The sequence below is a fragment of the Python bivittatus genome, unplaced genomic scaffold, assembly GCF_059951505.1.
Source record: "Python bivittatus isolate LINGU-HERP-01145 unplaced genomic scaffold, Pbiv_v1 ctg000840_np1212, whole genome shotgun sequence".
Taxonomy (NCBI): domain Eukaryota; kingdom Metazoa; phylum Chordata; class Lepidosauria; order Squamata; family Pythonidae; genus Python; species Python bivittatus.
The window spans coordinates 43,890,457-43,917,346 of record NW_028277113.1 but is presented as its reverse complement, the minus strand read 5'-3'; the positions used below and the strand labels follow the sequence as shown (position 1 = coordinate 43,917,346).

At 38.1% G+C, this 26,890-nt stretch overlaps 1 protein-coding gene across 1 annotated transcript in view; it reads right to left on the bottom strand.

Moving 5' to 3' along the window:
* The window catches only part of RP1 (RP1 axonemal microtubule associated), a 194,824-nt gene that overhangs the window by 129,796 nt on the left and 38,138 nt on the right, over positions 1 to 26,890 (bottom strand). The window contains exons 16-20 of the mRNA XM_088130611.1: positions 25,736 to 25,876; positions 18,276 to 18,478; positions 10,603 to 10,689; positions 9,075 to 9,207; positions 7,352 to 7,503 (exon numbers count right to left, since the gene is read on the bottom strand). Of these exons, the coding sequence (XP_087986737.1) occupies positions 7,352 to 7,503; positions 9,075 to 9,207; positions 10,603 to 10,689; positions 18,276 to 18,478; positions 25,736 to 25,876 (716 nt within the window). The remainder of the gene's footprint in view (positions 1 to 7,351; positions 7,504 to 9,074; positions 9,208 to 10,602; positions 10,690 to 18,275; positions 18,479 to 25,735; positions 25,877 to 26,890) is intronic.

The window sequence follows — 26,890 nt, the reverse complement described above, 5'->3', positions numbered from 1 at the left end:
AGTGGCTATTTAGAACCATTGCTAGAACCAGAATCGTAGCAGCGATAAAAATTTAATGTATTTTGAGCAACAGCAAATAAGTATTAGGAATGGCTGCAAAAGAAGACCAAGGATTTAAATCAGAAAAGGCCTCAAATAGTGCAATCAAAATGGTAAATTATGACTTAGTAGTATTATTGTACAAACATTCTGAACTATGGATAATATCCTAGAAGTATTTTAGTAATCCTGGTGCCAAATTATTCTACTATACTGTCAAAAGTATGGCTATCTAGTGTTCAACATATTTCCATCATACACATGCCTGCATTTAAGCATCCAAAATCTAAAGCCTTGCCCAAAGATTTTTATATTGTTCTTCTTTCTTTTTTTATTGCTTTAACATTTTTTTTCTTTCATATATCTTTAGAATCCTGCTTTTCTTATTACTAATATTGCTAGTTTGGAGGGGGGTGGTTGTGGAAGGATGGGTTGGAAAAGAGTGTAGGCAGCTGGAATTGTGTGCCTGCCCCTTTAATTCTAAAACACCTCAGTGTCCAAATGGGGGAGAGATTGTATAAAAAGCCCTGTGTTTGGAACAGCTGGGTGTGTTGGTGTGCTGGATATGGAGGGGAGAGGTGAGACAAGACAGAAGGAAGCAAGGGAGAGAGTAGCAGTCAAAATTTGTGGAAAGGTCAGGAGCATTAGTACCTGGAAACAGTAGTAGATATTCTAGGGATAATAGTAGTTTAATAGTTAGAGTAGTATAACAGTAAGTTGAGCAATAGAAATATAAGTTAGGTGAAAACTATATTAGTGGGACACCTGGGTAATAAAAAAGGACACTTTTGTTACTATGCATATTGATTTGATAAGGGAACCCCAATATAAAGGGGAGAGAAAAGCCTTTGTGTGTGTAGATGTCAGATTCAGCCCAAAGAACTCCCCGAGACAGTGCAGATACAGTTCTGTTGCATTTATTAGCTTCCACTTCAAGATAGAAATCTAACTTCCCAAGCCAGCAAGCCAAAACACTGAATTCCTTAGGGTGGAATTAGGTCTCATCTTCTTAAACTTCCCACGCTCCTGTTGAGGGCTAAGGGAATGCTTATCTCCTCGAGCACAGCCTTCATCCAACCATTCCTTCACAGTAGTGTATCTTTGAGAATATCTTGATGAGTCTGGGTAACCCACCCTTGGATATTAAATGAACCTGTGACAAAAGTGGTGGCAGAGGTGGGATATCCAAATTAACTGGGCTATCCAACTAACTAGGATTTCCAATCCAGGTTTTAAAAAGTAGGTCTGTTTGGACTCACAGGATTGCTTGAACATTGTAGAGGAAAAGGAAGGCTTTGGTTGTCAAAGGAAGAGAGTTTGGGCCTCACAGGACACAAAATGTATAAACCTTAGCCAGTATACTTGCTGCTGAAACCAGACCTCTTATTAGAGCCTTTACAAAACAAATCAGAATGGAAAAGGCGGAAGGGGCTGGAACTCCTACACCTACAGAGGAGGATCTCACCACAGATATAGAGATACAGGGTAGGCCAGTGGTTAAACCCAAGGATAAAATACTGGCTGCTGAAACCAGACCCCATACTAGAGCCTTTACAAAACAAACCAGAACAGAAAAGGCAGAGGGGCTGGACCTCCTACACCCACAGAGGAGGCTATCACCATGGATACAGGGTAGGCCAGTGGTTAAACCCAAGGGAAAAAATGTAAAAGCCAGAAAATGGGTTAGGAACAGAAGCTTGGACAAATCTGGTTACAGAAATGTTGCAACAGGAAGACAGGCTCTTGAGGGAGGCAGAATGAAGGGATCATCTGGAGTGGGAAAAAGCTGAATGAGAGGCATGGAGGGAGAAATTTAAAGGGCTTCTAGGTCTCTTTAAAGAGATACAGTCCCCAGGTGGGGCACATACCCCTACACATGTGGGGAGGGGGAGGGGAGGACCCAAGGATATGAAAATTCCTAAATTAACTGATGAGGAAGACAATGAGGCTTATTTTACAATGTTTAAGAGGGTGGCTATGTCCTGTAAATGGCCAAGAGATGCATGGGTAGCCAGGCTGTTTCCTAGTCTGTCAGGGAAAGCTTTGAGAGCATATAGTAGTCTCCCAGCTAAAGATATATTGGATTATCAATATGTGAAGGAAACAATTTTGTATAGATATGGTGTGACTCCATATATGTATAAAAAAAGATTTAGAGGTTATGTATTCAACTCCCAGGAGGGTGTTCAGGAGTTATGAGGTCATCTGGAAGATTTAGGAAGGAAATGGCTAAAGCCAGATGAAAAGAGTAAAGAGGAAGTGGTGGAAGAAGTTATTCTTGAGCAATTTCTTCATGTACTTGCTTCCAGAGTAAGGTTATGGATACAAGAACATCATCCTAAAACAAGTCTCAAGGCAGTTGAATTAGAAGAGAACTATTTGGCAGCTAGCAAAGCAAAGGAGGAGTTGAAAGGAGTAAGGAAAGAGAAAGAAAGAAAGAAAGCCTGTACTGGAGAGGAGGAACGTAATAGTGCAGGAAGGGGTCAGAGAGGGCCATGTTAAACTTTAAAGGAAAAGAGTAGTAAGGTCAGCGGTTGTTATAATTGTGGAAAGAAAGTTCATTTGGCTAGGGAGTGTTGGATTCAGAAAAAGAAAGGAGTGTCTGCTGTTGGTCATGCATCACTGGGAACCAGGTTAAGGGTTCCAGCTAAAGTTAATGGAGTGACTGTTAAGGGTTTGGTGGACACTGGAAGTAGAAGAACTCTAGTATGGCCTCATTTAGTAAGGAAGATAGTTTGTATTGGTAAAGAGCCGCTCACGAGTGTTTTTGGACAAACTGAGATGGTGGATGTATTGTCGAAGGCTTTCACGGCCGGCATACGATGGCTGGTGTGGGTCTTCCGGGCTGTGTGGCCGTGTTCTTGAAGTTTTGTTTCTTAACGTTTCGCCAGCACCTGTGACCGGCATCTTCAAACTGCAGGAGCACAGACAGGAGCAGTTCTCTCTGTGCCCAAAGAGAACTGCTCCTGTCTGTGCTCCTGCACTCTGAAGATGCTGGTCACAGGTGCTGGCAAAACGTTAGGAAACAAAACTTCAAGAACACGGCCACACAGCCCGGAAGACCCACACCAGCCATGAGATGGTGGACTTAGTGAAAGCTAGGGTGCAGCAAAAGGAATAGAGAAGAAAATGGTAGTTGGGGTTGTCCCTAAGTTGCCCTGTGCCTTGGTCCTTAGAACGGATTTTCCAATCCTGGAGGGGATAGTTCAACTCAAAAAGCTCTAGGGAAAAGGCTACAGTGATGGGGATAACTACTAGGGTTCAGGCGAAGGAGGAAGAGAAACAGGCAGAAGTTCAAAAGAGTGAATTTGTACTTCTTCCTAGCCATTTGGATTTACTGGGAAAAGTAGGCTATGCAAGAAAAGATAAAGCATTAGGAAAGGCAGATAAAGCCAGAGGGGAACCTATAGGGTTACAGACCCCTAAATGGGATATTGATTTAGGGTGGTTACAGAAAAAAGATCCTACTTTGAATCACTGTTGGCAGATGGCAAAAGAGGAGGGGGAAAGTACACCTAAATTTCAGGAAAAGGAAGGGTTACTGTTTAGAATCAGACTCCATCCAGCGACAAAAGACATGATTGAACAGGTTGTAGATCCCCAAGAGTATCATAAGCCAATCATGGTGTTAGCTCATGAGAACCCATGGTCAGGACACATGGGAAGGGATAGGACTACATTCAGGATCCTGGATTGATTTTATTAGCAAGGGATTAACAAGGATGTAGAACAGTTCTGTAAATCTTGCTCTGCCTGTCAACTGGTAAAACCAAAAAGGGAGCAGGATAAAGTACCGTTAGAGACAGTTCCTCTCATCCCAACGCCATTTACCAAAATTGCTATGGATGTTGTGAGACCGTTGCCTAGATCAAGTAAAGGAAATGAGTATATTCTGGTTGTATGTGATTATGCCACCAGATACCCAGAGGCAATCCCATTAAAAAGTGTAACTGCCAAACAAATAGCTGAGGAACTGATAAAGATTTTAAGTAGAGTGGGTATACCTAGAGAGATTCTTACAGATCAAGGAACCAACTTCCAATCAGCATTACTTAAATATCTATATGCTGAGTTAGGAATTAAAATAATTTGTACTTATCATCCACAAGATGATGGTCTAATAGAACGGATGAATCAAATACTGAAAAATATGTTTAAAAAATGTTAAAAAATATGCATGCCAAGACCCTAGGCACTGGGATGTTTGGTTACCGTTTCTTTTGTTTGCGTACAGAGAAGTACTGCAAGCATCCACAGGTTTTAGTCCACTTGAATTATTGTATGGAAGGCAGCCTAGGGGAATTTTGGATGTGATTAGGGAAAGATGGTGTGAAAGGACTGAAGGGTCTACAAATGTCAGAGTATCTCTTAGTGCAACAGGAAAAGTTGAAAATGTTGGGAAAGCTAGCTCAGGAACATATGGTAAAGGCCAAAGAGAAACAAAAGAAACTCTATTATAAGGGTTTGAAGGGAAAACAGTTTAGGGTAGGAGAGCAAGTACTACTATTACTACCAAGCAAGGAGAGCAAGTTGCTGGCGAAATGGCAGGGTCCCTATACCATGACAAGGCACACTGGACCAGTAAACTATGAAATCACCATGGAAAATAGGAAGAAAAAGATGTATCACACTAACCTGTTGTGCAAATGGTATGAAAGAACAGACTCTGACTTAACATTACTAGTTTACATTACATTTTGAAGGAATGGACTCCTGAATTTGTGGACCAAGCATAGGATGCTATCTTATATCTATCCTGTGGAAAGATTGATCTAAACATGGACCTAACCAAAGGCGAACAGGAAGAGTTGAACAAATTACTGCTAGACTATAAGGAAATGTTCACCACAAAACAAGGATTGACAGATACAGTGAAACACCAACTAGACACAGGTAACACTTGGCCTATTCGGCAATGGCCCTACAGAGTACCAGAAAGGTTGAAAGATGTTGAAAATGGAAGTAGACAAGTTGCTTCAGATGGATGTTATTGAACTTTCTGAAAGTAATTGGTCTTCGCCGGTGGTCTTAGTACCAAAGCCATATGGGGAGATAAGAGTCTGTGTGGACTATAGACAACTAAATAGGGAAGCCAGATTTCATGGCTATCCAATGCCTTGAATAGATGATCTCTTGGATGGACTAGATGATGTTGTGATCCTGCTGCATGCACACACACATACACACACAAAGGAGTCTATGGTCCAATACAATCACCAGCTTGCCTGATAGCAGTGTTGTCGGGTCCAGGCAGTGCAGGAAGCAGGAAAGTAACCAGTTCGAGACAGGGTACACGACAGCAGTTTCCAGGGGAGACACGAGTGAAACAAAAGCAGTCATGAGCAAGACACAAGTGGGTAACTAGATAGTTGTCGTTACTGAAGACTCAGTTTCTACTGAGTCTTATTTTATAACAGCAGCTGGTATTCCTCATTTCTGAGAGTGAGGTTCCCTTCTTGTGAGTAACCTCACCGAATGCCTTTGCAACATTCTCTTTTCAGCATGCCTCATTCTAACTTCAGGTGGTTTCACAGTTTCCACCTCATTATCTGAGACTGATTCCAACTGTTGCTCACTGCCCAACCCCACCTCTAATGACTACTCGGCCTGCTGTTTGTCCGGTACTTCCTCATACTCTGACTCCAAGTCAGACTCAGGGCAGACCATGACAGATGGTGCTTAGTATTTATCCTCATTGGATCTGACAAAGGGATATTGGCAGATTCCATTGGACAACCAATCCAAGGAGAAAACAGCATTTGCCACACCACATGGACTATTCCATTCAACCATATGCCATTTGGGTTGCATGGAGTACCTGCAACGTTTCAGAGGCTAATGGATCAAATATTACCAGGAAGGGACAAGTGGTGTGCAGCTTGCTTAGACGACATCCTCATATACAGCAAATCCTGGAAAAATCATCTTGAGCATATACGATTAGTATTGGACAGTCTAAAGAAGGCTGGTCTACACATAAATCCCAAAAAGTGTCATTTAGGTTTTCAGGAATTCTGTTATTTGGAATTTATTGTTGGAAAAGGAGAAGTTAAACTGGAACAAGGAAAAGTGGAAACTTTATAGAAAGTAGAACCTCCAAAAACTAAGAAGGAGGTTAGATCATTCCTGGGATTAGCTGGATATTAGCAACGATTCATACCGCATTTTTTCCACGATAGCACAACCTCTAACAGACCATACAAAAAAGACAGAACCTAACAAAATAAGGTGGACAGAAAAATGTCAAGAGGCCTTCAAAAAAATAAAACAAACCTTATGTGATAAACCAATATTATTCAACCCAGACTTTAATCAGCCATTTGCATTCCAAGTGGATGCTTCCAATGTAGGATTGGGTGTGGTATTTGTACAAAATTATGATGGATTGGTCCATCCTATCAATTATATTTCAAAAAAATTACTCCCTCAGGAGAAAATGTATAGTACCATCAATAAGGAAGTGTATGCCATCAAATGGGCTATTGAAACCTTCTAAATCTACTTATGAGGTAGAGAGTTTATGGTAATCACAGATCACCAGCCTCTGAAGTGGCTCCAGCAGAACCAAATTGTGGACTTCCTCTCAAGATTTGGGGAAGATACCAAGCTCGCCCTTACCTCCTGACAATTGAGGTGAGGTGACAAAGATTGCAAAGACCAAAGGAAAAAAACCTCACATGTTTGTTGTTTTTTTTCTATAAAGGAGGGAGATATGTGGAAGGATGGGTTGGAAAAGAGTGTAGGCAGCTGGAATTGTGTGCCTGCCCCTTTAATTCTAAAACACCTCAGCATCCAAATGCGGGAGAGATTGTATAAAAAGCTCTGTGTTTGGAACAGCTGGGTGTGGTGGTAGTGGGTGTTTTGGTATGCTGGATGTGGAGAGGAGAGGCAGAAGGAAGCAAGGAAGAGAGTAGCAGTCAAGATTTGTGGAAAGGCCAGAAGCATTAGTACATGGAAATATCTTCCACACTTTCCTACCCTAAACTGTTTTCCCTTCAAACCCTTATCATAGAGTTTCTTTTGTTTCTCTTTGGCCCTTACCATATGTTCCTGAGCTAGCTGCTATAATTTTTCATTATGAAAACACAGGATATGTAGATATTGATACATATGGATATTGTACAGGACAGAATATATTAAAACATGAAATAAGATATAGGTAAATAGAATGGTGACTTAAAGTCTGAAGTTTGATTCCATTTCCTTCAAAATTGATGTAATGTTCTGCATTAAAGCCACATTCAGTCTCTCTATAATTAACTTATAGATAAATAGTTTATGTACTGTTAATGTATTATTTAAGCATGCTTACCATTCCTCTCTGAAATTTTATAGGTTGGTCTGATTTAGCAAGAAGTCTCAAACCAGAATCTCCTCTTTCTCCATATATGCACAGATAAACAGAAGAAGAAGTCCCAGCGTGTTCCAGATGCCCAGTAGATACAGAAACCTGGTAACTCACAACTAGGAAAAGAGAATCATAACACAAAATATGTCAATGACTTAAATGTATACAATACAGACAAACTGTCATGTGAGATTTAACCATAGGCTCACTATTAAATACAGCATTTGTTTAACAAAGGTACATGAATGTTATTTTAAATTAAAGGTATATGAATCACATGGGGTCAAAGGGGAGTATGATATCACATATGTCATGGTGTCATCATATAAATGACATAGATTATGCACCAGGAACTTACATTTTCACTATGTCAGGACATGTAAGATATCGTCATGGCTTGTAACAGATCCCTATGTTGAAGTAGCCATAATTTACTTTGGTAAGGCTATTCATTTCACCCATGCAGTACAGTTTGCCTCACTGAAGAGTGAAGAAGGTACAACTTCTCTTCCTGGGTAGTTGTGTTAGCCAGAAGAGGCACTGGAGCATGTGCTATACATGTGCAGAAGCCTCTCCTGGTGCTTCCAATAACTGACTGAAAGGGTCAGACAGAAGACATGCATGTGAAGAAGACTATCCAGCCATTGGAACTACCAGAGGAGGCTCCAAAAGTGAGACATCAAAGTTACTATGCTTTTAGAAGTGGGGAGGAACATACTACTTGAGGAAGAAGCTTTGAAAAAGTGAAGAACATTCGCTCTAAGGAGGAAAAAAAATGTGTGTGTGTGTTTTTTCTTTGTTTAAAGTAATCCTGTTATCCGTTCTTATTTTAAAAAATACCAAAGTGGCTTACAGTGCAATCAAATATGGTATAAAAACAAGAGAAAAAAATGAAACTGAAAGCAGAATGTAAACGATCCCTTAAAAGCAAGGAACAAACAATGGGGGAAGAATAGATTTTAAAAGCTAGGGAAAGCCAACATAAAGAGTCCTTAAAAGATGCCCAAAACACAATGTTCTTGGGGTCCCACAGGGCAGGTTCTACTCTTTCCACATTAACTTCCACATTTCCGCAGCATTCTGTAAACCAGAGTGCAGAGAACAAGCTCCAAGTTATTTCAATCCGCCTAATACAGCGGTTCTGTAGCTCTCTCTTCAAAACTAAATCCCTCCAGCTTCAATGAGCCTTATTCCAAGTAAGTAAATAAAGAATAGCCTAATCTTTTCTGTGATAGCAAGATTTTGCATAAATTATAATCTGGCAGTGGTTCTATAGAACACTGACTGGCAAAAGAAGGTTCAGGTTCAATGCCTAATCTGTAGATGTAGGATTGGAAATCCCCCATTGGGAACCTTAGTAAGCTCTGGCCAGCAATAGTGGTCTAAAATGATTTTTAAAAATAATAAAACAGTCTAGCTCAGTATAGGACAGAATGCTGTATTCCTTTTCAGATATTCTCAGTTCTTTGATGAAAGCAGGGTCAACCATGGGAGGGGGAGGGGGTATTAAAACAGTCAAGAGGGCAGTCACAATCTTATTATTAAAGACCTGTCTCCTTTTTAAGTGTGTTGTGTGTGTGATTAATGTAAAAAAGGGGTAGGACTTCAATTACACAGCCCATCTTGATTTTTTTGATGCACGCACACCCCACCCATGGACTTCCTGGATGGAAGATAGATTGATTACTTGGATAAAGGCTTCTTCCATTTTCTGCAACAGAGAGTTCACACACAGTATCTCCATTCCCTTGATTCCATGACAACCATTTGTTTGCTGGAAACGTCAGAATTCTTCCAGTCTTCAGATGTTGTAATGTTACCTATCAAAGAAAGAGCAGGAAACATTTGCATAAATCTTTGGGTTTGGTTTTTACTGCTGAGCCTTGCCACAATTGCAGCACAATTAATAAAAAAGTAAAATTAAACCTTAAGATAGCCAATAACTTATTCATACCTCTTTCTTATTGTTAGCTTCAGAAAGTAGAATCTGATTTAATTTCTTTAAATTGAATTTTAAAACTGAACATTTTCAATTTAATATAAAACACTTCTTGCAGAAGTGATTCTGATCATTTTATGTTCTGTCTAATGCTTTGCACTTATTAGCCCAGCTCCCCTTGCTGATACATACAAAATAGCTGCAGTACCAGGAAAAACAAAAACAAAAACAGATTTTCTGTAAGTTATTTGTTTCCTTGAATGAAGGTCATCCTTTCAAATCCAGAAACTATACCTATGAGCCTTGGACACCGATGCTAAAGAAAAGTGAGTCAACAAAATGAAAAAAATAAAAGAATCCCTGAATTAATTAGAGTTGGACTGAAAATATTTTCACTTCCATTTTGAGTTTCCTATTTCTAAAGTTAAAAGTCCTTGAATAGGAGCTATTGCTATTAGAGTACCTCATATTAAAAGGTTTACCTTGTAAATTAAGCTATCAGAATAAAACACAACTCTGTACAGGATACCAGGTACAACACCAATATATTCCTACTTCTCCAACAGCTGTATTGCAGAGCAAATAAATGTATTCTAATGAAATAATCCAGTGTAATACCTGGCCTTGTGAGCAAAATACAAGAAAATCGTTGCACTGGGACTAGAGGGGGTAACCTATGGGCCTCCAGATATTGGACTACAATTTCCTGGAGCTCCGGCTGGCATGGCTAGTGGTGAAGGATTTTGAGAATTACCTTAACACTTAGAAAAGACCAAGAAATTGTCATTATTTTAATGCAACTTATTTTGTCATCCTGTATAAATTTACAAGAAGATAACTGTTACCAAGTTAAGAGCAAGATACTCTAAGGTAGGCATATAGAAGGTAACCTGGATGAATTTATTGTTAAAATGAGACGTCAATCAGGAACTTGTTTTAGAGAAGCCATACTGGTGTGGATATTCAGTAAGTGGCCTGCACCTAACATAATACAGTTTGATGAACAATATTTCATATCATATCAAGATAATTCTGTGCTATTTTTTTTAAATCTCTTGCTTAGTTGTTTACAAAAGAAACAACAGCTATTTATCTGTTTAACTAAACAGTCTTCCTAACCTATTGTCTTCTAGCTGTATTATATCGGCTTCTTGAATTCCTAGTGGAGGGTAGTCCCAACACATTGGGAGGCCATGAGATGGAGAAACGAGTCTAGCAGATAATATTCAGGGACAAGGAACATAAGAAAAACTGCAAAATGTACCAGAAGCCTTACCTTTTCCAACATCCAATCTGTATATTGACTTGTTCCATCATGGCCTATTCTGATTTTGTAGATGTTACCAATATCTTTCATGTCAACCTGAATAGTGAGAAATAAAAACAGATGCAATATAACACAAAGAAGTGCTGTAAAAACTGCAAAAAGCTATGAGTTATAAACATAGCATGCCACATGCAGGCCCTGCAATTGACATGGAGTACTAGGGCTGGGCAGATCTTTGAAAAGGTGCTTTGCTTTCTGGAAAACAAAGCAAAATACCATTGTGATGTGCTTCCTCATAGTCCCCCAACAGTGAGCAAAGCAGTGCACCTCTATTGTCACATCAAAGCAGTGGGGACCTTCTCCATGAAGTAAAGCACCTTCTTGAGACGAATCACCCATGCAGCTGAACAGAGTACCATTTGATATGGATGTAGGTGTGTATGTGTATCTAAATATATATGTATATACACACACAGTCATATATGGATATATACATATACAGACATTTATACACATCAATATTTATTTATATGATCAGTAACTTCACTATAATTTTTTAATGAAGTCATATATACAGTGATAAGCAAACATTTTCTTCCTCATGTATAAGCGATTACTTCTTCCAATAATGCATTAAATCAGCCATAAAGCAAAGCATTTATATTTAGTACAGTCACTGATTTCTGCATCATTTGAGATTCAGGGAACAGATGTTCCATCTACGTATGTAACAATCTAATCTTAAATGGGCATAGGATGAGTCAATTTAACATTGTGAATATAAAGTTGTAGGATAGATTAAGAAATTAATTGATTAGAATATTAAGTAATTAAGAAAAATTTATTGAAATATATTCTCTGTTATACTGTACAAATTAAGAAAATTGTTTCCAGATACATCCTCTGTTACATAGCATTTGTAATCTTGAGATTTTGTTTGTACTGGTATCTTATCCACTTTGGGGGAGGGGAGAGAGAGGAGGAAAGTTTAAAAAGGCAAGGTGGCAGAATCAGCTTGCATCACAACACTTCTTGCCTTTCTTAATCTCCCTCCACAATGCCTCTGACTTTTATATTTATACCTTTTATGTTCTGATTTTAATTAGAATTAATGTCTTCAAGGCTGGGATTATAACTTTCATCCCATTAGACAGTAGCAGTTTGGTATAGTGTTTAGGATGCTGGAATTAAAAAAAATCCAGATTTAATCCAGGTGATTTTGCACCATTCACTCTTTCTTAACCCAACTAGTTTACAGTGCTGTCCTTGTGAAAATCAATTTGGAAAGGTAGCGCTATGTAGGACTTCAGAAAAGGTGGCTAGATAAATCTAACAATAAATAGTATAATTGCTTTTGATTTTAAAGCACTGTCTCCATCTAAATTTCTGTTTCCAAATAGAATAGTAGGAATATCTATGAAAAACTGTATTCTATCTCTGTAGTTCTACTGGTTCTCTATACAGTACATTCTATATAACAATATAAATACAATAAATCTTTGCAGCACAATTTCATACCAAATAAATTGAAGGTACACTTAAATAATTTTTATCCTTCAGAATCCAATGAAATCCAGAATCCAATTTTATACCAACTGCTCTAGCATGATCAGAAACTTGTCCTCTTTCAGCCTTTTCCAGTCTAACCACCTTGTTATTTTTCATGACATAAATTAATTGGTAAGGTTACAGAACCAACCCGAACTATTGGTTTATATGTTGTATACATGGCTAGATCGCTAGGTACATGTACATTTCAACCCTTCCATGTCGCTATTCTGTAAGCCAGGGCTATGGATGGAATGCTTGTAAACCACACTGTTGTTATGCAGAGTGCAGCTATAAGCACAGTTCATGCCAAAAATACACACCAGCATTAGAGAGATTTAAAGGATGCAATGTCCTTATCTTGTTCTCCAAAGAAATCCAGCCAGAAAGTTTAAAATATCTGGTTGTTTATTGAGAAAAATAAAAACTACATAAAATACAAGTTTCATGCAAAACAGAAAAAATCACTTCTTCTCACATATGTGGCATCCAAGATTTATCCACTACACAAGTTTAACAAAGTCTCTAGCCAAAAACTCTCAGAGAAGAGGTACACTACTTGGTTATTAGTTACCACTACATAACCTATAAAACTGATTACATGATGGCTAAAAGTCTACTGAGCAGTGAGACATGTAATCCTCATGCTTTATTAACACTTTGCACCACCCCTTGAGTGACTAGCATACTGACGCCAATAGGTGGCAGTAAATAGCAGTATACCTGCACACTAACAAAAATAACTGCAGATGGCCTGTTTATGTAGTCTAAACAATGTTTGGAGATAGCGAGGTGCATTTCTTCCCATGAGAAAATCCTAACAACTGTAGCATAACCTTGGAACAGAGTTAGCGCACAGCAGGCAATGAGCAAGTTTGGAATTCTAAGAACACGTTGTGGGTATGGGGAAAGTTTATCTTTTCCAAGAAATAACGATCATGATGAGCATGACTAGTAACACAACATACATTTGCTAAAAGAAACATACCTGAGGATGTTTGTCAGTACAGTTGTTTTCTATTCCCTACACCCACCCACCCTTTCATTTATCTTTTATTTTCCTTGGAAAGTGAACATACTTCCAAGCATAGCAATCAAATATAGTCACCTACCTTTTTCCTGAGAATTCCTGTGGATTCCATGTGGGGCCCAGAAGCAAAGCACATGCTAGAGATGATGCTTTGCTGTGCCTCACATTTATTATTTATTTATTTTGAAAAAACATCTTTTTTAAAAAAATAATTGAGATAGGGCTGGGTGACTAGGTGTTTTCCATTGGCATCACATATTGCCTTTAAACAAAGAGTTGAATTTTTAAAAAGATGTCTCCTTGTTTTAGAAATGGGAGTCTTATGCAGGGTCTCCTTCAGTTGCAAACCAGCTCAATTGTAGTACTTAATATAAATCAGGCTATTTTGACAGTTCATGACTCACTATGAATTTTCTTCCCACGAATGTGACAGTGATGGAGAAATTGCCTAGTAGATGTTGGACATGTCACATGTATGCAAATTGGATAACAAGTCACATGATGTAAAATAACAAATATTCTTCTCTCAGCCTCTGTCTGTCTTTGGATTTGAGGTGATTTTCTATATTTCTCTACTCATTCAATGTAAAGCATTCTAATACTTTGAATAAGGGCAATCCTTTGTCACCATGTTCAGTTTCATCCCTGTATGGGTATGACAGTCAGCCAGGTGGCATGACACTTGGCATATGTTGCTGCTCTGAGTGTACCAAAGTGGGATGCCACAAAATGCACTTTGGGTATTGTCCTTCTGAAGATACAGTTTGAAAGAGTCAACTAGGATATGTTCTCTGTCACTCTGAAAAACTCTTGATTTTCTGAACCATACAAAGCAGAGAGATTGGAAGGAAGACTGGATGTTCAGACATCAAAGAACCAGAGTAGTTGAGAAGATGTAATAAAGTATTGCTGTATTATTGAGCTAAGACAATTGATTATTAATACAGAGACTGGAACTGATACCAAGTTATGGTTTCTGCTAACCAAGATTTGTAAAATAAGCAAAATGGTTCAGTTAACACATGATACTAACCCATAAACCTTGGTTTAAATCAAATTAGAAATTCATCTAGTTCAATCTGTTATCTTTCATAAGAACTAGCCAGATAGCAAAGATAATCCTCTTCCCAGGTTAATACTTCCAGGTGACAGGCCAAGGCGCCTATTCTGACAGATGATGATATGATTAGAAAGCATTGAAGCCATGCTTAAAGCTTCATTCTTTATTCAACTCACCTTCAAAAGCTCACTTCTCACCTTGACCTAGATAATTCAATTCCCCCTCCTTTTCCATCCCTTATCAGATCTTGCAAGGAACTAATGCAGCTTGAACCCCAGATTGCTGATAAGCAAAGAGAGTGAAGCAGAAAGACTTTGAAGGAACACTGACATATAATCTGTTAAAGGCTGTAAAAACCTTAATTTCTCATGGGTTCAACAAATGGAAATCAGGAAAACAGGACATTAAGTGTTCTTTACCAGATGCAGAGAATTGGGATGAAAGACTAATTAAAGGGAGAACCTGTCAAAAGGAGATGATGATGCACTATAATAAATATTGAGTTTTAAAATAGAAGATGCTGCAAGGAGGAGTAAGTTATCTGGCTACCCAGGAATGGAGTGGCCTCATTGGTTTCCATTCTGCCTGCATCCTTTCTCCATCCATCCAGCCCTGCCCTGAACAGATCAGAGCCATGGGTGGTAAGAGCTAATCAAACAGCCTCTTTTTTCCTTTATCCCTGCTTCACTCTTTCCTTCCCTCTTTTCCCTTCCCCCTGCCACCCTGTTTGTTAGAATGCTGAATTTTGTAATTATGTATTACCTTCAGGTGTTTAATTGTAATCTCCCATTCAATTAAGTAAAGAAGCATAAGATTTAAATTGGTCTGATTCTTAACTTTACACCCACAGTTTACTGAAAAATTAAAAAGAAAAAAGGATGTATTTTGCGGTATGACTATGCTTGAGAAAATGAGATGGATGATTGAGTGAGATAAAGATCCTATAAATAAAGACTACCTGGGAGGATATATTCCTGAAATTGAGGGCTGACTGAGACCAGCTGCTAAAGTGAATAGTCTAAAGGAGTAATCTCGTAGTAAGGTCCACTAATGGACATCAGTGGTTGGCCCAAGAGGTGATCTCAGAGTATAACCTACTAACAGATTAAAGTAGTTCAATGTGGAAAGATGTTCTCAGTGTGAAGTGTTGGTTGACAGATCTACAGTTATTGTAGGATTAGGGAAAAGGGATTCCTAGAGGGCAAGGCACCTGATTGTCCTATTGTGTGGTGTATATGAAAAGTAAGATTGTGTGTAACCACACACTCCATCTCAAGTTGGGCATAACCCCAGAAGTCTGCATTCAATGGCTGATAAATATTAGGACAAATAGCTATGGGTAAACTGATTATTCACACATTTGATGAAAAAATCTATAATGAAAAGGTAAGTTTAAGACAAATGTGTAAGTCTTCAAAGAGAAATGCAGAGCATTCTGGGTCATCCTCATACCTCAGAAAGTAGACTTACCATACCATAGTTCATGTATCTCAGCTGATTTTGAAACTAAACTACTAAATTAAATCAGTACATTATTTAACCTGAAAAATAAATCATTTCATGCTTTGTGTATTTCATGCACTATAAGAAGAGACTCTTAAAAAGGAGATCTCCTGTGAGATGATTTCTTAAATTATTGTTCTTCTGAATAAAAACATGGTGGCTAGCTCTGCTGAACAATGTCTTATTATTATTCACTCATATCTAGGAGCTTATTTAACTAACCTTTCTGTTTGCTTTCTCCCTCTGAAAACACTTCTAGCTACACCATGTTTTTATCCTCAGTCTTCATCTAGAACAGGGCATGTTTCCCTGCCTTGCATATAAAATTATTTTAAATCAACTGTTCAGTTTCTCAAACTACTGCTATATGAATGGCTGGGTTTGCATGTTATTTAAACATGGTTTGTTTAAACATGGCTTACTGAACCAGCCACAAGAAAAGTGGGAGAGCTTTTTCCCTTTTGGAAAGCTTAAAGATCTCTGAAATTTCTTGTCAACTAGTGAACGATTCGTATTTAAAGTATAATGCTAAAACTTTTAATATGTACTTATTCTTTCATTTATTATGAGAAAGCCATCCAAATGATCTACATTAGATAGTGCTGCAAACTATAGTGCCAACCTCAGTCAGTTTCCACCAAGGCAGTCATTTTGTGAAGTGCTCATAGCATGTTCTCAAAACTCCCCCACCAACCCAGAAAGGTTGGGTGCCCTAGTTTTGCGTTTTCTATGGAATTGTAGGTTGTAAATCATTGTCCATGGATTATTGTGTTCAATGAACCCAATTAAGTATACCATATTCAGTAAACTGTGGTTAAACAAATCATGACCCCGTGTGATATATGAAAACCAGATAATGGGTTGTCTGTCTTTAATAGTAGCAGAAGCATAGCGATTCATGATTTGTAGGTGGCAAGTTTTGAAATGTTGAAGAGGAGGAAGGATGAATTCCCTACAAGAATTTTCTCTGTACTTATGTTCCTATGGAATAATATGACCTAAATGCTGCGTGAATGTTCTCTAGAAATTGCTAGATCTTCAAGACAGTTTTGTTTTATTTTAATAAATTTCAGCTCTTACCTTTTTCTCCAGCAGTACAGTATTGTATAAGATATGCTGGCAAAGACTTCCTCCCCCATGACTAAAACTGCTTTGGTTTACCTTATCATTTCAAGACAAACATAAGTCCAACTCACATGTTTCCTATGCAATATGAGATGTCCATGCCCACTTACTGGAATACCATGGTTTACATTTCAAAAATTCCTTATCCTAAATGGTACAGCAGCATCAGCATCTGATGCTTAGAACAAACCATTAGACCAGTCTTCATAATTTAATGGCCACAATTATGGGGGGGACTGCAACTCTTAGAATTTGTCAGCCTACATGTTCAACACATCTAGAAGGCACCAGGACAAATAACACTGACTTAAAATACCACGATTTGGAAAACCTTGCTAATAATTTGCCAGCAATACAGAATCTATTCAGACTCTAGCCCACTGAAAAAGCTTCCATTGATCTCAATGCAGGATTCAAAGTAAAGTGCATCTATAAATTGTAATAGGCAAGATATTGCAATCCATTAGAAATACCTAGAATAAAGTATACATTTCATAAAATGAAGCCATTTACCTTATATATTGGAAAACAGCCAGACCCAGCCAAGAAGTAGCTCTTTTACTATAGCACACCAATAACTGAAAGGCTGTCTCAGGGAAGAGGGTGTCGGTTTGTTTTCCCTAATGTCCAAGGGTAGGATAAGAACCAATGACTGGAATTTTTCACTCAAATGAGTAGGCAATATACACAAAGGAAACATTTCCTGACTCTGAGAGCTATTAAGCAGTGGAACAGCCTGCCTCCTGGAGTGGTAGATACTCCATCATTGGAAGTTTTCAAGCAAAGGTTGGACAGCCTTTTGACTGGGATACTAGGCAGATTGCTACCTTGGGCAGGGATTTCACCTAGAAGACCTTCAAGGTCCCTTCCAACCCTTTGGTTCTATGATTGTATTTCCAAAAATGAATCTGATGAACATCTCAGTATCCATCTCTTCCATGTAAGTGTTACATATTTATGATTTGTTCAGAGACAAAGTGTTTGAAATAAAAAGTAGGTAAATTGTGTTGGCTAGCCTGGGAAGTTAAAAAACAAAACAAAACAAAATCCAGGAAGAAAACAATGACCAATTATTTCTACAATAAATAATGTAATGAAGTCACCAAGAGTCAACTTGAATTGTAAGAAATTTATCCTTTAACTGTCTAAAAGAAAACAGTTGGTTTCTAGATTGACCCCACTCTTGTAGATATTCAGAAAAAAGAAAAGAGAAAAGAGAAGAAAAAGGATCCCTTTACCATTTGCTGTATGGAGAGCTGATTTAATGCTGAAGCCAAATACATTAGCTAGATTTATTTCAGACAGCAAGTTTGGAGGAGGTATTTTTGTCATCAAAAGAAAGATGAATTTGTAGGGAAAAAATCCAGCCAAATATACTGTATATATACAGTATTATTTCTAGCTTTCATTAGTTACCTGAAATGCATCTTCAGTCCTTGGTAAAAACAGCTGTTCTCTGTTGTCCTTGCCAAGAATTATTGGTCCAACAGAACCTTTTTCTCCATATATCCACAGAGCAACATTTGCTTGGGTTCCTGAATTTCCTGTCAGTATAAATACTTTCCATTTATCCTCTGAAGAAATAGGAGACTTTCCATTTTGAATAGCTGTCATTTCTTCTGAAAGGTATAAAATGTCAATAGATCAGGATGGATGTACATTTAAAGGTCTCTTTCAAAAGCAACCAAGGTGAAAAGTAGAAGGGAATTTTTTTTAAAAGGCACTGTCATAGTACTCTGATCAGCTAGCATAACTAAAACAAAATGAAAAGTAGCAAATGTAAAGCCCACCATAAACATCAAGGCTAATGTTAGTTCTACATTCTTCCATGTGGCAACTCTCATATATAATGAGCTTTCTTGGTGCAGCAACATCAACTCCAGATAGTTGAAAAAAGGATATTGTCCACAACTGTCCAACATCACTATGAGTGCCAATAGAACAATGATTTCAGATGCCACTACATAAGTCTCAACATCTTAGCTGAGCTACTTAGTTTAGTAGCTACTTAGACAAATTATTTTTCATAGCTGGTTTGATTCTTTGTAGACAGTTCAGTTACGTTGATTAGTCTTTTTTAGGTATTGTTTTTATAATTGTTAGAATAGTTGGTTGTACACTGCCTAGAAAAAGCCCATTTTCAAAAGCAGAATAGGAAGGAAGGATTTATCTAAGCCAGGTTTTCTCAACCTTGGCAACTTTAAGATGTGTGGACTTCAACTCTCAGAATTTCCCAGGTAGCATATGCTGGCTGGGGAATTCTAGGAGTTGAAGTCCACAAGTCTTAAAGTTGAGAAACCCTGATCTAAGCATTTGAGGGATGCTTTTCCTTGCACTATGCTTTTGCACAAAAATCAAACATGCTAAGAATGTGTATTTTTCATGGGTTACCCTTATGGTCTCCTCTGATGTACTCAAAATAAATCTTATCTAGCATATGTTGCAATCTCAACAGACCTGGAAAGTGACTGGGTAGAGAAAGGTTGTTTTGCTTGACCACATGTGTTATAAATTATATGGATTGATATAATTGCCACTTACTGAGAAAACCATGATTGTAAACATTGCAACTGGATACCTGTAAGTAGCCCCCCCAAAGGAAGTAATAAACAGTTGGTCTCCAGCCAAGCATGCAATCACTTGATAGACGTGTATCTGAAATCTGAGACTTGACATTTGAAAAACTAAATGTTAAACAAAGGACAGAGGAAGACAGGTAACACTGAATTAATGATTTTTTGTTTGAAATCCTGCGCAAGCTAATTATGGATTACTTGAATCATTTATTTATCAAGAATGAGGGTGTGTGTGAACTTCTGATTCAGAATCAGTTGGTGTTTGGAACAGCAAATGAAACTGAGGGAAATGAAAAGTAAAAACTCTCCAGGCATTATTCCACCTCTTGTGAGATGGCACTTCCACTTTTAAAAGACTCACATTCCTTACTTCTGCAAAAGGTGGTGAAAAAGTGTAAAAGCCACTTAAGAAGCTCTTTTATAGAATGCCAGCCAGATAAATTCTCCCACATTTTTTCCCTACCAGGTTTCATTCAGTTTGATAAAAGAGAATTTGTTTTCCATGTTCTTTCAGAGGATAAAAGGATTTGGGAAGAAATCTTGATGGGAGGAATGTGGCATTCTTACACCTGGTTGTCAGGTGGCCAAGACTGTGTGTGTGTATGGATTTCCTGTTTTTCTCTGAACAATCATCTCCAGTTAGTCATGGCAGGATTATCATCTCCAATGTGCTACAGTCTCCCTGGATTAAATTAAACCCCAAGGGAAAACATAATGAGGAAACTCCTTGCTTGGGATTTTTTACAGAACAGTGTCATGATTAATGTCATGACTAAGAAGGAGTCTTGCCTTTGAGAATTGGAGAATTTCTGCTTTAACTTCAGAAGCATGGAGAAATCAACTACCCAGGTTCCCTGCCCAGAAATGTGGAGGGCAAAAACTTTTCAAAGGTCATGTATAGTCAACTTTAGTTCTATAATGAAAACTGGCTAGTCCAAAAGTGTTTCTTTTCCAAATTCACTTAATTGTGAACATATTAATATAAGCTACATCAATTGTTCTTTCTCCACATGCACATTTTGCAAACAGAAACACAGTATATATATTTCTCTACCTCCTTGCAATAAGAAGAACAAAAAAAAAAGAAAACAGGATGGCAATTGATTAATTAGAAGAGATTGCTGCTCTGGAAAGGAAGGGAAGGAAAAAGGAAGAATAAAAGTAGGTAGAGATGAAGCATGGGGAAGGAGAAGCAACAATCTACCTAGGAGTTACAAAAAAGTGAAATTCACCAAGCAAGCAGCCTTGTTAAGCCGCAGCTAATCTTCAAAAGGATCTGTACTTTACAGCAGGTGTATCTGACTGAACTCCACCTGTTTGCTTGCTTTCAACCGTGCTTCTGTTCCTCTCAGCGAAGGGCCTCTGTTCCTGTTGACAAGTAGTTATTTGGAGGGGCATCTTCCTATCAGTAAATACAGCAGTCTGCTTGGGGGCTTAGATGGATGTGCAAATCTATCTACAATGGGATATGTAAACTGTGTTTACTTTCTTAGAATGGATTTGGATATCATGCTATCGTAAAGCAATCCATATTATGCCTTAGCATGATATTTGAGCTAGGTCCTTTTTGTTTTTCCTGAATCAAAGACAGAATTGAGAACTATTAAAATAGGGCTGCAGGATTAATGAATTAAATTGAGGCGGCTTCATTGAAATTTGGGGTATAATCAGTAAGATATGGCCTTGATGTTCTGTGATCTTTCTTTCTCAACTGTGGCCTCAGCATTTTTTAAAATCAGAAATTGCTTCTATCAGCAAATGAAAGATTATCCCCCAGACTTTTCAATAATGGCTTTAGACTAACTTCTCATCTAGAAAGAAATGCAAATCAGCTACACTTTGCTGCCTCCATTGGGCACATCTCCAACTGGAAAAAAAATGAGACAGATGCCCAAAGGAAGATTCCTCAGCTTGAGAGAAATGTGATCTGCAGCCTTTTCCAAGCATTCCTTAATTCAGGGTGGACAAATCTGTCTAGTTCTGGTCCACTCAGTTTCTCATTATTCAAATCTTAACTCATCCCATCTTTTGGGGAAAATTTTGTCAAAAAACCTGCATGAAAATGTATATATAAGTTTGTAGGCTTTTCTCTAACTATATCTGGTTTTGTATGTACCTTTTCTAATACACAGTTTTGACAAGTGACTTTCCTTAATATGTGTTTCCTGGGTCCCCTTTTCCTTAATATATTCATGATGGTTAATTGTCCCTAACTTAAGCATTATTAATACATTTTAATGGGCAAACTCCAGTGATTCAAACAAATCTTTCTACAAACAACAGGAAATTACTTAGCTATTGTGAAAGAAATCTTGTACATGCTCAATAACCAACTTTTTTTGCCTACTAGAGAAAATTATGTCTGTAAATATTTCCCATATGCTTCATAAAGCTTGAACTATCAATACATGTCTGACTGGCATTAAAAAAAATAGAACGTTTAAACTAAAACTCATTCTTTTCCATCTTCTTGTGGAACTGAAAGAAATGAACAATTTATACCAATACTGTCCAGCACTTTGAGAGAAAAATTAGATAGAGGCCATACCACACTAATGGTAAAATTCTTTAAAATTGGTGCCCTTCCAGTATGTTGGATTACAGGTCCCATAATTTCTAGCTAATAAAGGCCTTGATTGTGCTGCCTGGAAAATATGGGATTTCTGGAACTTGAAAAACAGCAGGTTGAAAAAGGCTACTTGCATTTAAACTACAGGCCTGCAGAGGCTAAAGAAAGTGGGGAAAAGCAATGCATATTCTGCATTTGAAGTATGAAGGCAATAGGTAATGTCGCTACATTGTTCATGCCTGCAGCAATTTTACAGTAAGTAAATAGTGTCCTGAAAATTTGCCACTAAAACTGATTCTTTCTAGGTATGTAAACCAATGGAATTTGCTATTTTCTGAAAATTGAATTGATTGCTACCCTGGATCAATCATTATTCAGGGAATCAAATTGCAAATCAATCATGGCAAATACAAACAGAAGCACACAGATGTATCTGCGCAAACACTTAATAGATGGGAAAAACTAAACTTTTAAACAGCAACATCAAAATGAGTAAGTGAAAACAAATTCCAGTAGACGTCTTTCAGACTAGTAGTTTTATATTAATTGGCTGAAATTATGTGATAATTCTTGCTGAACATTTTAACCAGTGAATTGGGGAAGGGGGGGAGATGCTTCAGCTGTTACCAATTTATAACCTTTTAAAGATTTGTGCTCCTTTGGCTCTTTGTTGTGGCAAGGCTGGGCAGCGTTGCTGTCCTTACAATATAAAGTGGGACAATTTCAGAGCAATGATTGGTGGAATATCTGACTTCCTTCCTCCTCCACTTAGCACTACCTACAGGTGGTGACCCCTACCCCTAACTCTTTCCTGGAGTGGCCAGTTGTTTGTTTGTGTTTCAACACCACCCAAGCCCCCAGAAACAAAAATATAATTATACTTCCCCCAAAATGATCCATTATTTAGAAGTATGGATGTCTTACATTGTATCTTTCTCTAACCAGAGTATGTTTTTTCCTTCTGCTTACAGACATTTAATCTTTAGGAGAATTGGATTTACTAAACTCTTCTCTGCCAGTGGGAAGTAAATATCCTTCTCCCTTCCCCCTCCTAGGCTTCAGCTTTCAGTTTTATTTCCCTATGATTTCCACCCACATAAATAAAGGTCTAAGTTGCAGGAATCTGAATGCCTCTAAATGGCTCTATCTGTTTTCTTTTTCACAGAGAGAAAATATCAGAGAAAGAAAAAAGTAGCAGATTGATCTACCAATGTCAAATAAGCAAACACACAAATGCTTGCAACTATTCTGTTGTGTAACGTTTTCTGTCCACTATCATCTTCCTTTTTTCCCCCTTTTTGGCCATGGGAGACCTGCATCCCTTTGGAGGTCACCAGCCTTCTAGGAGATACTGACAATGTCAAAACAATATTCTTTCTCCCTCCCCACCTTATCTCTGAAAAGACTGTCTATGCTAGGTATCTAGTCTCTCTCACAGCAGAAGGCAAAATTGGCATGGAGGACACACCTAGAGCAGACTTCAGCAGGTCACAGGAGATCCCTGCTCCTAACCCCATGGTTGTTAGCAGCATCACCACGCCTCCACTGAATGTTCACACAGCAAGATTTATGTAGGAAGAACAAGAAAGACATCATTTTAACAGAACAACTAAAGATGACTTCAGGCTGCCTCCACAATGGGCTGAGAATGAGACAGAAGTGATGTCATGAAGACAGTATTCCTTGGAAATGATTATCAAAGCATCTTCATGCCTGTTAAGAAGCATATTGTGACTAGCTCTTTGTCTGTAGGAATATTTAGCTTTATTTGTTTCTTATCGTTGGCCTAAATATGCATAATCTTTATTTAAGTAATTCCAAATATACTTTTAAGCATTCTAAGTAATACTTGTCCTACCCTCCTACCCCCATACACAAAATATTGTTCTGCTGCTCATTATTTTCTGTTCTCTGGTGCCTGGAACAGATGTTGCTGTAATCTACATATAAGATGAACTAAAATAAAGAGCAAAGCATATAATTATTAATTAAGAAAGCAAAGCAAGCTGAAAGAAAAAATCCATGTATTTTAATTGTCTGAAGAAATCTAAACCCAATGTTATTTACTAATGGTGGCATTCCAAGATTCCAAAGAATTCTTGTTGTTGTTTTTCCTAGCCTCATTTGTTACCTAGAAAGTCTTCTGACATGAAAAGCAAATGTTCAACAGTCCTGGCCTTATGATTCTTAGAAATGACCATATCTAGCTCATCATAAAGCAGTACTGCATATTTGCAGCCAACGTATTCTTGAGAAAGAAATCTCTACAATAATTTGCACATGATCTTCTAAAGGAATAACACAATGCTTGCTACATACACATAAAAAAGAATAGTTTTGTAGCTTCTTTATGGAGTGCCTCAGGATTCAATCCTTTCCCCTATCTTGTCCAACTCAGCCCAAACGATATGGAGCAGCTGTTGATTCAGAAGAAAACTGGTTTCAGAGGATGACAGATTCTCTGCCTCTTCATGGGCTTTTGCCTCCCCGGAAAGAGCAGATTTACTAACTGGGGGTCCTGCTAGAGTCATGGCTCCTCCCTGAAGAGCAGATGGAGACTCTGGCCAGGAGGGCTTTTGTATAGCTTTGGCTGGTGCACCAGCTGCGGCCTTATTGCCTTACTTGGAACAGGATGCTCTGAAGATGGTCACTCATTCCCTCAGTATCCCTTGATTAGATTACTGTAAATTATACTTTATGGGGCTGCTCTTGAACATTCAGCTAGTCCAGAATGCAGCAATACACATGTTTAGTGGTCAGTCATGCCCTATTAAATCTTTGTTGCATAACCAGGTGTAATTCAAGGTACTGGTCACTTTAAAGCCCAACATAGCTCAGAGCCTCTGTAGCTTAAGGAATGCCTTTCACCATTACTTTCTGCCTGTACTACTCATGGAAATAAGGTGCACCTGCTAAAAATTTCTCCCTGTTAGAATCTATGGAGGAATGGGGCCTGGTGGCAGGTATTTTCTGTAGCAGCTCCCTCCTCTGGAATAGCTTGACTCTTGAAGTGCATATACCCCTTACCTTTATGGCCTTCCAGAAGCCAGTTAAAACATGGGCCTTCCAGAGAGCCTCTGGAGATGCCTCTTTTATATTTTGATAATTTTTAACTTTGTATTTTAGTCATTTTTAATTTTTCTGGTTTGTACTGTTACTTAAACCCTGTCTGGATCATAGAGTCCAGCTGGTTTTAGGCAGTCAGATAAATCTCATAAATAAAAATAGATAAACCCTTTTTTTTAAAAAAAAAAAAAAAAACAGGAATGGGAGATCTAAATATTTTGGGGTTCCTACCACTGTCAGCATCCCCAGTTAACATGACTGATAGTCAGGAATTCTAGGAGCTGAGTTCACCAATATTTGAGGAGCTCTTGGTTCTCTACCCATGACCTAAAACAAGGCTCTTAATACTCTCAAAGGCCTCTTGTCAATTTTAGGGACATCCTAATTATCCATCTAGGACTATGTGAGTTGACAGGTAATCTTTTGAACACAGAAGATTTCAAATGAAATACATTTTGTGGGAGTATGAAATTCCATATAAATTTTAATGAAAAAACTAATTTGCCATCATTAGCAGAAGATCAAATTAATATCTTGAAGATGAAACAAAACAATTTGAATATGTTGCAATTGATTGATATGGATGGATGAATGAATGAATGAATGAATGAATGAATGAATGAATGAACAAACGAATGAACGAACAAACGAATGAACGAACGAACGAACTTTACCTGAAGGAGGAGAATCTGGTTCTCTGCCAGACGCTAGATTCTGGGTTCCTGCAAATTGCTGCTTAGATTCTCTGAACACTTCTTCCTGCTGGGCAAGAGTTGCAGATGTTCCCATTGGCTTTTTTCTGCCAACTAAAATTTAATGAAGGGAAATAATTTATAGGAGAAAAATACTGGCAACTTTTTAAAAGACAGTTACAAGGCAATTCTTATTTCTCTACAAATTTTCCATAAATTCAAAAGGGCAGTTGACTTTACAGTGTTCCAATATATAATATGTGATATACTGTACATTTCTTTTCCTTAAGAACTGCATGCAAGAGTTTAATATTCCTATGCAAGAGTGCTAAACTTATGTTAAGAAATAGCCTACCCATGGCAGGAGAGCATGGGGTGTAGGAAATAACAATGAGCAAGTTTGACAAGTGTTTCAAAGGAGCGACCAAGAAGTCCAGTTTGTGGACAGCAGCACCTATTTAGAATGGAATAGACAAAATGATACTGCCACCCACTAACAAGGTAATAAGCAAAAGTATGGCTGTGTAAAGCCCTACTTTCTGCCTTGTTGGCAAAATCAGGGGAAATCCCTCCATGCACCCAAGTGACAGAGCTATCAACAGAATGCTGACAGAACCTGGTTGTCTTTCCCAGGTAAAATTGAGATTCGGTGCAGCAGAGGAAGAGAATGGTAGTCCTGTTTTTTAAACACAAGTGTAGAGCTCTTTCAAAAAAGCTGAGAATGCTGTTTATAAGGAACTTGCATAAGACCAGTCAAGCATTATGGAAAGTGCAGGCCATGCAGTACTGGGCAGATGCTTCTATGGTCTCTCCTGCAGCCCAAGTCAAAATGGCCATGAAGAGAAATTTCCAGTGACTGGAAGGAAGGGGGCATGTCCACAAGAGCTTAAAGTGGCCAGTAGGAGCTGGACAAATCCCAACCTCCAACCACATCAGCAGCCACATCATCAGAGTCACTGGAAGTTGGGCAGCATATACATTTAATTTATTTATTATTATACATCAGACTATATCCATAATCATAATTGTGTTGGGGAAGAAGGAAAGCATAATTTTAACACCAGAACAACTAAGGTTGATTTGAAACTGACTCAGGTATGGGGTGAGGATGAGATGAAGAGACCATCA